General features: G+C 38.0%; 1 protein-coding gene across 3 annotated transcripts in view; it reads right to left on the bottom strand.

The window, feature by feature from the left end:
• The window catches only part of LOC101156778 (radixin), a 42,531-nt gene extending 31,810 nt beyond the window's left edge, over window positions 1-10,721 (bottom strand). The window contains exons 1-2 of one of the 3 annotated variants that reach the window (XM_011489232.4): window positions 10,426-10,721; window positions 117-208 (exon numbers count right to left, since the gene is read on the bottom strand). In XM_011489232.4, coding sequence (XP_011487534.1) covers window positions 117-128 — 12 coding nt within the window. In that variant the 5' untranslated portion in view covers window positions 129-208; window positions 10,426-10,721. Of the gene's footprint in view, window positions 1-116; window positions 209-9,933; window positions 9,958-10,121; window positions 10,336-10,425 lie in introns of those variants that run through there. The other 2 variants (XM_078939126.1, XM_078939125.1) reach the window with 2 other exon arrangements.
• Window positions 10,722-12,052: the final 1,331 nt, after the last annotated feature.

The raw sequence follows: 12,052 nt of genomic DNA, 5'->3' as shown, positions 1-12,052 counted from the left end.
TAAGTAGGGGGTAAGTAGGGGAGCTATTATCTCTCTCATTGTGTGGGTGTGTACAGTGAATATAAATCCATTTTTAATCCTCCCCTCCCATTAATCTCAGTATGACAGGTACTTACCGGTTTAGGCATCTTTCGCGTCTCTCCTGGTTGCCGATTAAATAGAAAGAAATCGTCCTCCGTCTTCCTGCTTCTCTATGGGGCACCGGCGCCTGAAACAAGCAAAAACCACAAACATTTAGGGGTTGGGCTTTAACTACCATGCTAATGGCTTTTCAACGCCTTGTAATAATAAATGAATGTGAAAATACAGGAATCCTTGGCGAGATAGACAAAATATTAATCTACAAAACAAGGCTCGATTCTCTGTTATCAACTCAAAACCCTTTATGTATGGCATCTAATTATATATTCTAATTATTTTTTTTCACTATTAATACAGAAAAGGTAGATACAGCACTTGTTGGTTTAGCAAAAGGGCAACTTATTGAAATTACGTAATGTATTCAGAGGATAAAACTTGACCAATTCCAGTAATAAAGTACTCCTTTATTATATGACAACATGTACTCATGTTGCCTCTAAAGGCATGTTAGAGGAAGACATTCAGTTGGAGCACTGAACTGAACTCATCGTCTTTAAAGAAGATAATTGGTGATAAAGATAAAAACAAACAACAACATTGTAGATGACCTTTTGCTTTGCAGAGAACCAGCTATAATGGATGCATAGCCAATGAGACTGTATTAAACCACTTTTTAAATGTCAAGTTATTAGCCGGGGAAATAAAGAAAGCACTTGGGAGGGGGCCAACAGAAGTACTTTTTGATAGGGTGAGGTCATAAATAGACCTTTCAAGTGTCAACACAGAACTAAAGTAGGCTGTGTCTAGCGGAGTTTGAACGAAGACTTTATTGATGACAGATTCTTAAACCCAACTATTTATAATTAGTGTATAATTAGTGACTCATACAAGTATTATAATCATAGATTATCATCTCCAGACATTGTTGTAACCTTTTGTCTTATATTTTTGTTGTGAGTAGGTTTTACATTTATTTAAACGAGCTAAACACAAAGATGTAAGAGTGCATTGTGTGGGTGTAGATTTCTACTTCTATTCTTTAGGCTACAGAAAAAGGAATCTCAGTAGCTGAAGCATATTTAGAAGTTTGGATTTAAGAGGGGAGAACTGTTAATATAATGTGCAAGAATTCAAAGTATATTCCCAGTATTGGAATCAATATAGTCTGATCATTAATGTATTTTCGAGTTTCTGTTAAAAACCATTTATCTGGTTATGATTTTTCTTTCTTTGTCTTCATTTTTTTTTACAAACCTAGAAGTTGTTTAATGAATAAAAGTGGAAGTAATCAAGCAAATTGTAAATATACTAAAAGCTTACTGAAATTGAATAATTATGTGAAAAAAAGTAAAACTTGTTATTTACTTGTAAAGAAATTAATTGACTTGACAAATCAGTATCAATTTTTTCGTAAGTATAGATCGATTTAATATTGATTGTTTAACTTTACAGAAATAGCCCTATTGTTTATATGGTCATGAATTCTTATTGATGAACCAAATCTCTGAGCATTCGCAGCAGAACAATCCCTAACCTACTCCAAACATCTGTAACGTAGGACCTTCTTTCATACAAAACATCTGTTTCATAATAAAGCACAAGTAGTCATTTTGATGTACCATTAACCTTGTCAAACAGTTAAATCTTTAAAAAAAGAAAATACTAATTACGCATAATTCAAACAGTAAAGGGATTGGTGTTATATCATAGATGAGTAAAAAAGCTGTATCGGCAATTGTCCTTTTCAAATTTTTAAATCTGTAGAAGAATTTGGTGACCTGGACAAAACAATAAATGTAGGCTAGTGAAATAACATCTTTGACAGCTAATAAGGGCTCCAACCACAAGAACACATTAGACATGCACCCACTTTCAGTGAAAATAAGTGTCATTACTGCTATCGAATCCCTATTAAGACCCAGTACCCATGCCAAGAACAACTTTGGCTTCAATTTGAAAGTTTCCAATTCAGATGAAATGATTCAACACAATTTACTAGACATATGAATTGTATTGTTTATATTAATCGTTACACCCAATTTATTTATTTTTAATTTACAAGTCAATTCAATTTGGATTCACAGATCTAGTAAACTCAGCCCTAACTAGGGTTGGGCAATTAATTTAAATCTATTAGAATTTGTTGGTTTAGACTATTCTTTTGGTTTTTTTTGTGGGGGGGGGGGCGCACCCCCACCCCCATTGCCTACATGTAGCTTTCAGCTTAAGCAAATGAAGCAGCAGAACACGTGACGATTTTTAACATGATCCAGAAGAAACGGGATGATAAAGCTGTTGATTTAGAGACAGCGGTATCGTTACACATTGATGCTACAATGCATCTTTACTGTCAATGGCAAGAAGATTGGACATTAAAGAAATCGAGCGGCCGTGGTGCAGTGGTAGGTCGGTAGACTTACCACACACACACATTCACACTAGTGTGAGTGACTGTGTGAAAGGGTCTGTAACTGTAAAGGGCTTGGGGCCTAATGGCTATATAGGTATACGCCATTTACCATAATGTTTTTAGGCTGTCTTTTTAATGATTTCATGTAAAAATGGATCAACTGGAGGCAGAATTAGGAATAAAGTGCTTTTTCCGTCAATCCGCTCCCCTTTAGTGAATCTGTTCTCGTTTTCTCAGCAGCTTTGAATTTGACTTTCCGGTTGGTTCAGACTACAGGTGACTGACTGAAACCCTTTTCTCATGGGGTATTTTCTATTAAGAAAACACAAACAACTCATTTGGGATTGAAAATCAAACATTTTATAGACAGCATGAAAACACCAAAAGCAGAAGCAAAGACTGAGTAGAAATCAATACAGGAGTTCCTTACAAAAGAAACCTGTCTTTATCTGATGTTTCATTATGTTGTGACTTCCTCTCTGTTTGCATTTAAACTAATATCAGTTTTTTAGAAGGGTTAAAAAGGGTCCTGTGTAAGCAGTCCGGTGGTGACCCATTTTTAGGTTCCAAAATGAACATCTGTTGATCCATTTGTCATTTCTTACAGATCTCTAGACAAGCCATCATGCTTCACTCCAACTGCACACCAAATTGATCAGCTCATTGCAGACTGACGTGTTTAGCATTAGATGGAGTCTAAAGTACAACAGCGTTCAAAATGGACAGTGATATCACAAAAGTCAGTTTTTGCTTTAAAAATAAAAATAAAAAGCCAACATTGCGAACTCCGTCTAGTTGAAACTTGACATTTGAGGGAGTCCAAAGACATACCAAACAAGAGACTTTGTGATGATCATAACACAAATCAATGCAGAAGTACTAAGAACTGATAAATTATAAAATTATTAAGTGTGAAACCAGTGGCTGCTTAACCTCATTTCCCATAGAACTATTTCAAGAACAGGACACTTTGATGACAGCTTGTTCTTCGGGATTTCCAAGACTGAAAGCTGTACACTTCAAAACTAAACAACAAAATATAAAAAGGATCCACAGATTTGAGTCTTACTTTGTAAAATTATGAACCTTAGCCACTCAGACTGCCAAAAAAATAAAAGGTGGGGTTTTGACATGCATGTATACTATACCATAGTATACCAGAATTTACCATCATCCATTAAAGTTGTAAAAGCATCTTGAAAATGTAACTTAAAAAAAGAAAACAAATGCCGCTCAATGCTAGAAACATTTATTGGCTTAAATGCCCCTTTTGACCAGCTCTACATCTTTCCCCAAGTTAATTTATCTTATCAGAACCAGGAGACGGGACGGCGAGGGGAATTAACTGAAGGGTGAGGAGCACAATAGAGAAAGGCAAAGAGAAAGCGAGACTGTGAACACAAGACCCATTGATATTCAAAGCTCGTCTTGACCCATATACCTGCAGCCAGGAGTAAGGTAAAGGCCGTGAATGCTTAAATATCTTAAGTCATCCATATGAATTCAATTCAAGAAATGTATCATCTCAAAAACAAATTCTTAAGTGTTTATGTTGCATCTTGCGAAACCATTCAGTCTGGCATTTATTCAAGAGACTAAAAATGTAAAAATAGGTTTAAATAGTCTAGCCTTTATTAAAACTATTTCTACACCATTTCTCTGCATTTGGCACCACATGGTATAAAACAAGCTTTTTAAAAGCAGTATGTCTGCTTTGTTAGTAGACTACCTGGATGCAAAAGCCTACAGGGCATGTTTGTTCATTCGGTACAACAGAAGGTCATCCCCAGTGGATGTAGCTTCCAGGTTACCATTCATGCAGAAAGAAACTGCAGCCTGAGTACATTGTACTTCTGTTACAATTGTTTCATCAAAGTCTATCCTGTTGTATTTTTGCTAACCTCTCTATTGAGGTCCTACCTTTCTTTTCACATCCATCTTCTCAGGATTGACAGCAATTTAGTTTAAATGAAAATATGAGGGAAAACTGATCTTTTTTCACCTCGTTTTTGTTTGATTAATCACACATTAGACAAAAGAACTTTAATTAATAAGCTTTTTGGTCACTGAATTTTCATATCAAATTTTGTTCTTTTTGTTCACTTAGTCTTCTGCTGCCTTTTAATCCTAAATAAAAAGTTCACCTGCCAAACAAAAACCCCTCTCATAGAATAATACAGCAATCACCCTATTTTAAAGGAGAACAATAAAAAAATAATTCAGATTCTCATGTTTTAACCCTTCAACACAGGCAATGTTGATGGCGACACCTAAAAAACGTGATAATAAAGCCACTTTTCTCTACGACAGAATCAGCTGGAAAAGTTGAAGAGTTACGCTCGTCCCAAAAAAAAAAAAAAAAGTCGACACTGGAGCTAAAAGACTTAATGAAAATAGCAGTATTGTTCACATTTATGTTTTTCAATAAAAGCATTTTGGAAAAATATATTTAACTGTGGTTAATGTAAGTTTCAGAGACATTTTAGAGACGGTGTTTGGACCAGGCTGAAACTCAATGGCTCAACTGTCTGCTCTCCAAGTTTACTACTAGAAAGCTGAGACTCTTGAGATCCAATGGGTGCATGGTATGTTAGAACACTCCCACCACACAGACACATTCAGCTCCAGCAACAGTCAAAGCAAAATGTACAATTTCCAAAAGCCCAAAGATCAGAGTTAGAAGAAAAAAGCTGGTAGTAAAATTTCTGCTAGCAGGCCCCTTTTTTTGCTGACAAAGATCCTGACGAGCCAGATCAGTAAAAGTCTTACAATCATTTACACAATATACTGCCACAGAATTCTATGACACTGCAAATGACTTGGCTGCTCCGTCTAAACATTCCTGCACACATTTCGGATAGGTTTTGGGTTAGCGTGCCTACCATGAACCATCAAGAACTTAAAGCATCACTTTGTTTTTAAGCAGTGGGAGTTTCAATGTTTGTCCAAAAGCTACAGCATTCAATCAAAAAATACCATATACTGTAGTCCATAAAAGCAGAAATTGGTTGAGTTTGTGAATAATCTTAGTATTGCAACATCTGGGTGGTTGGGAGAGAAAAGTAAAACCATGTCTACAACTTTATTGTACATAGCTTCTAAGCAGTATTCTATATAATCAGATTGCCAGGTGACTTTTTATAGTGATGTAGCTGTTTGAGAGTTAGAGACCTCCCTATTAAGCCTATGTATGCACCAACAATAAATACGAGCAGAAACATGTGTTCTTAAATATCCTAACATAAAATATAAGTTTATCCTTCATGAAAAATTTAACTCTGCTGGCATCAGAAATAACTTCCAATTAATTCCTTTTTACTTGCGTCAACATTAGTTTATGAATATTGCAAATGTTGTTTATGCTACTTAAAAACAAATTGTGCTCCCTGGGAAAGATGATTTTTTAACAAACAGACATTTCTAAAAGTGCAATTTCAATACAACAATAACAGCAATTTTTGTTAGAATTATATACAACAGAGCAACTTTTAAATGAATAATGCCTAGAAAATGACTTGTGTAAAAAAAGTCTTATTGATTGATTATTATCTATTGCCTATCTAACTAGATGTAAAAATGGTTAAAAACAACAATAACAATATTCTCATTGTCATTAAACAATGCCAAAGATAAACAAGACTTTCTGATTTTTTTTTTCCATAATTGCAGGTTGAAAATGAAATCTACTCCTAATATAAAATTTTCTGCGTAAAAAAAACCCATCAAAATACTGTAAGTAATTCATTAGGGCTAAGTATTTATTTCCTTGCCTTCTGGTAGATGTAATATTCACTGGAAAACCATCTGCTGAATTAAAGTGGGCTAAACTGAAACTTCTCTGAAAAAGGGAAATACAATGCAAGAATTTAAGAGGCACCCAAATGCAATGGGAAGGAAGCTCGACTACACGACAATGCTGTTTGGTTTGAGAGAATTCTGTCTATGATATCCTGTTTTAAGTTTTTAAAACCAAGAACTACACTCTGTGAGACGGCTTTACTTCAAGTCAGAGTGTTAGTTTTCTTTATTCATGCATGCAATAATAAAAAAACATGTATATGACCCTTGCACAATGAAACCCTACTTTCAAGCTCCTACATGTTTTAAATTGCCATCTCCAATACACAGTTTCTAAAGCTGCAAAAAGACATCTGGGAGAAATAAAAAACCCTTTGAGAACATAAGGTTTTTGTTACTAGAACTTTGACGGGTGGTTGTTGATCTTCTGTTTATGATCTTGTCAATGTGATTAACAAAACTTAGAGACTTTGAGAATCTACATCTGATTTTTTTCATCGGACATATTGGTTTCCTCAGGGGAAGACTAACACTTGTTCATCGTTACGTAGGCATTTGCAATGTCTACAAATCCTCCCACTGTCAGTGCCAAGAAAGAACCGCATTCCCATATCTAAAAGTCTCAAGCTCCACAGCTGTTCTGACAACAGGAAGCTGTACCAACTGCTAAGCTTGAGGTTTCACTGCTACTACTGCACTACAAGCCGCTTTTCCAAGAATAGATACCAAGCTAAGTGACAATAAATAAACCAAAAGGTCAATCTACAGCTCTTATCAAAACATTAACACCTGAGCAAGAAGCACAGCTCTTAAATATCCACCATGTGCAAGTGGTGATTAGTAAACCAGTGGATTTAGAGCTTGTTACAATTAATTACCAGTACACTGTTGCCTCGTTTATCACTGGGGTTGCGTTCTAAAAATCATACAGAAGGTAAAAACTGCAAAGTAAGATTATACGGTAAATGATTTAGGGATCTATAGCCCCTCAATATATACACTTCTCACGACACACATGAACATTTTCATGAAAACAAAGATCTGCTCTTGACTGAGGATTTATGTGAACGTGGCAAATTGAAGGTGCCACATTTTTGTGCAAAAGAGATAACACAAAGGAGGTTCGATGACTAGGTCTATAGCCAATCAGGACGCAGAACACAGTGTGCTGTTAAAAAAAAAAGGATGCAAGATTGCGCTGACAAAGTTTGTTTAACAAGTCAGAAAAGGTGAACTGCTATCTATATCTGTTTTGCATTAATGGCAGTGATGACAGCCATTTTCTGTGGGCAAGACAGTTTAGACATCAAGTTGTAATAATCACAAGAGGGTAGGAAAAACATCAGGCTGGATCTTTGCAGTTCACAAGAGAAGATGAAGCACAATGCTAAACACAAACTAAAGTGTGACATTCACAGGTGAGTCTAGAACAGTCCACTTTACCCACGGGAAGTAATGAGTGTAGTATAGATTTCAGACGCTCCACGGTGACTCTCATACTTTATCCTTTGGGTGTTCTGCCAAAATACCTTATTTGCAAGGTATTTATGTAGCAACTTCATGAGACAACATGACCCACGAAGATGGAGAGACGAGATACGAAAAGCATAACACAGAGGTGTTTGTTGGGACAGGAAACACTAGATAGGATCTGTCAGTAAACCTTTGATAGGACCTATCGGGGCTTAAAGGCCACTTTATACTCCATGAGAAGCAAAACACTTATTGTCAAACACAGGGCTGAAAGAATGAGAACAATCAATTCATTCTGCCGGGACATCTTATACTGCACAAAAGGCTCAACCACAGAACTCTCGTGAAGTCAGGCTGACCTCCCGTTGCTGCTCATCACTTCAAGCATTGCAACAAAACAGCAAATTACAACTATTTGCCCACATTGTAACATCAGCAAAAAAATGGACAAATTTTCAGTTGATGGTAGAGGAGAACAACCCAGAGTTATATACGGATGTAGATAAAGATGTACTGTTCCCATGAGTGACTGCTGAGGAAGCTAAAGATAAAAAGTAGATGCATATCAACACAGGCTGGATCCTACCACATAACACCCATCCCATAATACTTTACCCACAGCAGATGCAACAAATATATGATCAGGGTGATGTGTTGAGAACAAGCTGCAATGTTTTGCAGACTTTTTCTAGGTGGTTATTTTGCTTTTCGTGGTGTTTGAACAAACTAAGTTTGCATACATAGTAAACTGCATACATTAAATCTAGTGCAAAGCATGACTTCTAAGTTGTCAGAGAAAAAAAAAGTTAAACTAGGTGTCACTGAACACAAATATTAGGCCAATGTTGGGCAAAGGAGCGTGCCAAGGTTTACAATTATCAATTAACTTAAGTTTTCTTCAGTTTTCAACTGTAAAATATTTATAAAAACACAAAAAAAGGGGCACCAATATATTCCAACCATTAGTGTCAATAAGTCATGTGACCACAACAAACACTGGAGAGATTTCGAACAATCAAACCTCTGCTGTGTGAAGAATTGATCTTGATTCGGGTACATTCAAATTCTGAGTTAAAGTAGCCTGACTTGATTATTAGTTCCTAAAAAAAGAGGACAAGTCCAAATTAACCCTAGCTGGTAGGCTCAAAAAAGAAAAAGTTAGGATAGTAAATGACTTTCAGAAAATACGGGTTTATCTCAAAACAAAATTAATTTACTACAAAGCAGAAAGACAACAGTTTAGGTCAGGATGACTTTCTTAAAACGCATATTCTTTACAGAAGACTTTGCACAGTGTAGCTGTTCTGATGTTAATCGACATTTCTAAATGTACATTTTTAGAAACTAAATTTGATGTTTTGAGTGAACCAACAGGTTCATCTTCCTTTTTTTAGTATAAATATATACAACCAAACGAATAGTACCCTGTTCTGTATTGGTTAATCAACAGGTCACACAAAAAATGACTGCTGTGGGCCATAATAAAAAATAGTCCAGGTGGGAGAAATCTAAAACGAGCAGTCAAAGGGATCTCATGTCATGATGCACAACCTCTTCCTCAAATGAGTTGTAATTTAGTCCCAGAGGGGGCGGTGCAAGAAAGTAACAGGAAAGGTTTGAGCGACGGCGATGACAGCCAATTAAATCCTCTCAGTGTTTCAATCAGACCAATCAACAGGTGCCAAGGGGCGTGACGCCGGCGGAGCGTCTGTTTGTACAATATGGACCGCTAGCATCATGTGTGGGCGCGCTAATACGACTGCGATGACAACAACCGTTTACGTGCAACAAGTGATTTGAATGAAAAATGAACCCGTGACAAAATGGCAGGCTAATTAAAACACTTAATTTTACGTTTTGAGTTCTTGGCTTGACACTCGTATGTGAATATTAGAGATAGACGAAGAAATAGCGGAATTTGAACATTTTATTCTTCGCGAGGACATGGCACGCGCTCTCGGAAAACAGTGTTAATAAAGCGATGTGTTCTCTGCGTTTCTCCAACATTTAGTAGCACCTATTTCTGAAGAAAACACTTTAAAGTTTACAAAATTAATGTCCGCACTTTTGAGATTTAGAGACCAAGCGGCAAAGCCAACACACACAAGAGCTCCCGTTTTAGACAGTAGAACCGAGCAAAAAAAAAAAAAAAGCTTTTTAAGCTAGCCTACTTTACGGGTGAATCCATTAATGACCGTGATGAGGGAAGGAAAACGGCTGCTGTAATGTAGTTCAGGAGTCGCCTGCAGGTCATTCAGTATATGAAGGTATCTAATTACCCTGACTGGCTCCTGCGTTTCATAACATTTGCTTAAAGACAGCAGAACATCGCCCGTTTTTGACCCGTGCGTTGACTCACCCGTCCCCCCTCCCCCGTCCCCAAAAGTGTAAGAAGCCGGTTCGAAATGGAGGTATGGCAAAAAGGAAAGAAACTGGCGTCGAAGCACTACTCTGTCCGCCTGTTGGGTGTGCTATGTATTGGAAGTTAAAGGCGCAAACGGCGTTGTTAACGGTCCTCTGCGAATATGAGGGGGGAGAGCCCCGTTAGGCGCTCGTTTAGCTTGCGGAAGAACACAAATCCTCAACAACTTGACCCGCTTAAGGCGATGACTGACGGGCGGCGAGAGAGAGATGAAGGCGATTAAAAAAAAAAAAAAACTCACCTCTAACGCCTTGGCTGCTCCGAGGAGGTTTGTCCAACTGTCACCCTCTCTCGGCTCCTAAATATATCCACGGAGGGGAGGTAAAAATAGAGCGCTTTCCACCTTCCTGTGCTTCTTCACGCCGTTTGCCGGACGCAGACACCGAGCTCCGCCGTGGAGGAAACTCCTCCGCCTGCCTCCTTCCCTCCCGCGAGCGGAGAAGAGCCAGTCAATATGGCTGACGAATTCACCGCGCCGAGGCGTGGTGATAGTCCTGCAGATTCACCCCCCTCCCCTCTCCTCCCCTCCCCTCCCCTCCCTTGCCCCGTGACTTAAACCGCAGGGCAAACTCCCGCGGGGCGTGAAGGGGCTCCAAACGTTACCATGCCCAACAAGGACAGCTCTCCTACCTGGCTGGACATCCTGTTAGGTCATGTTATATTTTGAGTAACCACCCACGTCACTTAATAAAGCATTTTATATCATACGAACGATAAAGAATCATACACTGCTTAAATAGGTGTTCACATGCTATGTTTAACTTGACTTGGAAGCAATGAAAATAATGTCGATTGGTATTTTTTTATCATGTTCTTGTGGCATCTTTCACTTGATCAATAATTAAGCACAAAATCGAGTTTCTGAGTGTTTCTTTATTCAAATCGTGGTGAATCCAGAGCAGACGAAAATCGGTTAGGAAAAGCCTGTAGCAGTGACGTAGGTGCTACAAAAGGCGGGCCACATGCGCCCGGTTCCGCTCCATTCCAATGCACTCAGTTGCAGACAAATAGATCCATGAACGTCTTCATTTTCCTTTTCTGAGCTGACGTCTAGCTCAAAACTGTACGGCTGGATAGCTCCGATGTTTTTGTTGCACCTCTAATGGTAGGTTGGGGGTGTGAAGGGCTGTAAGCTTAATCAGGGGAGAGTGTAAACAAAGGGATGATGGGAAGTCAGGGCAGGCTTACTCCACGACAACAGTCCACAACTCAGAGGAAAATTTCTGATGAACTCCTGCCGCTCTGCAGAAACTGTCCTAGAAAAGGACACAGGTGTTTTTTTGTTTTTTTGAAACTGAAAACTGTATAATTGTTGTTAAAAGACCACCGGGAATGCTTTTAAAATAAATCCAAAGACTTAGACTAAAGAGATGCACAAAATAGGATAGGTTCAGGCTTCTTTGGCATAAACTTTAGTTTTCTCCCTTGAAAAATAACATGTGTGTAAGGGTACATAAAATGTAAAAATGAACATTAATGAGGAGATGTGGATCATTTCCCTCCTCACAATAAGTTAGGCATACTGTTTTTCACATTTGGTCTGAATTTTAAAGAAATATTTAAAAGTTCTTGCTGCGATTGCTAATAATAAATGAGAAGAAACACCATTTGAAATAGTTTGACATCTGTTAGCTCTTAAATAAATATAGATAGTCCCAAATTACATAAGTTGACTAAGTCAATAACGATTATTACCACCATTTGCCGTAATGACAGCGACGTCTCCTGCTCCTCACAAGCCTCATGATGTTTTTCTGAGGCAATGTGGTCTCTTCCACAGGTGCTACATGCAGTTCTGCCAGGTCACCTTGGGGTGGGGTACAGTCCTTCGGCTGGTCCCATACGTGCTCCCAATTTCTGCAAAGTTT

Source organism: Oryzias latipes, chromosome 21, assembly GCF_053564925.1.
Source record: "Oryzias latipes strain Hd-rR chromosome 21, Olatipes_Hd-rR_3.1".
Taxonomy (NCBI): domain Eukaryota; kingdom Metazoa; phylum Chordata; class Actinopteri; order Beloniformes; family Adrianichthyidae; genus Oryzias; species Oryzias latipes.
The sequence above is the reverse complement of the archived record's forward strand: the minus strand, read 5'-3'. Positions and strand labels throughout refer to the sequence as shown.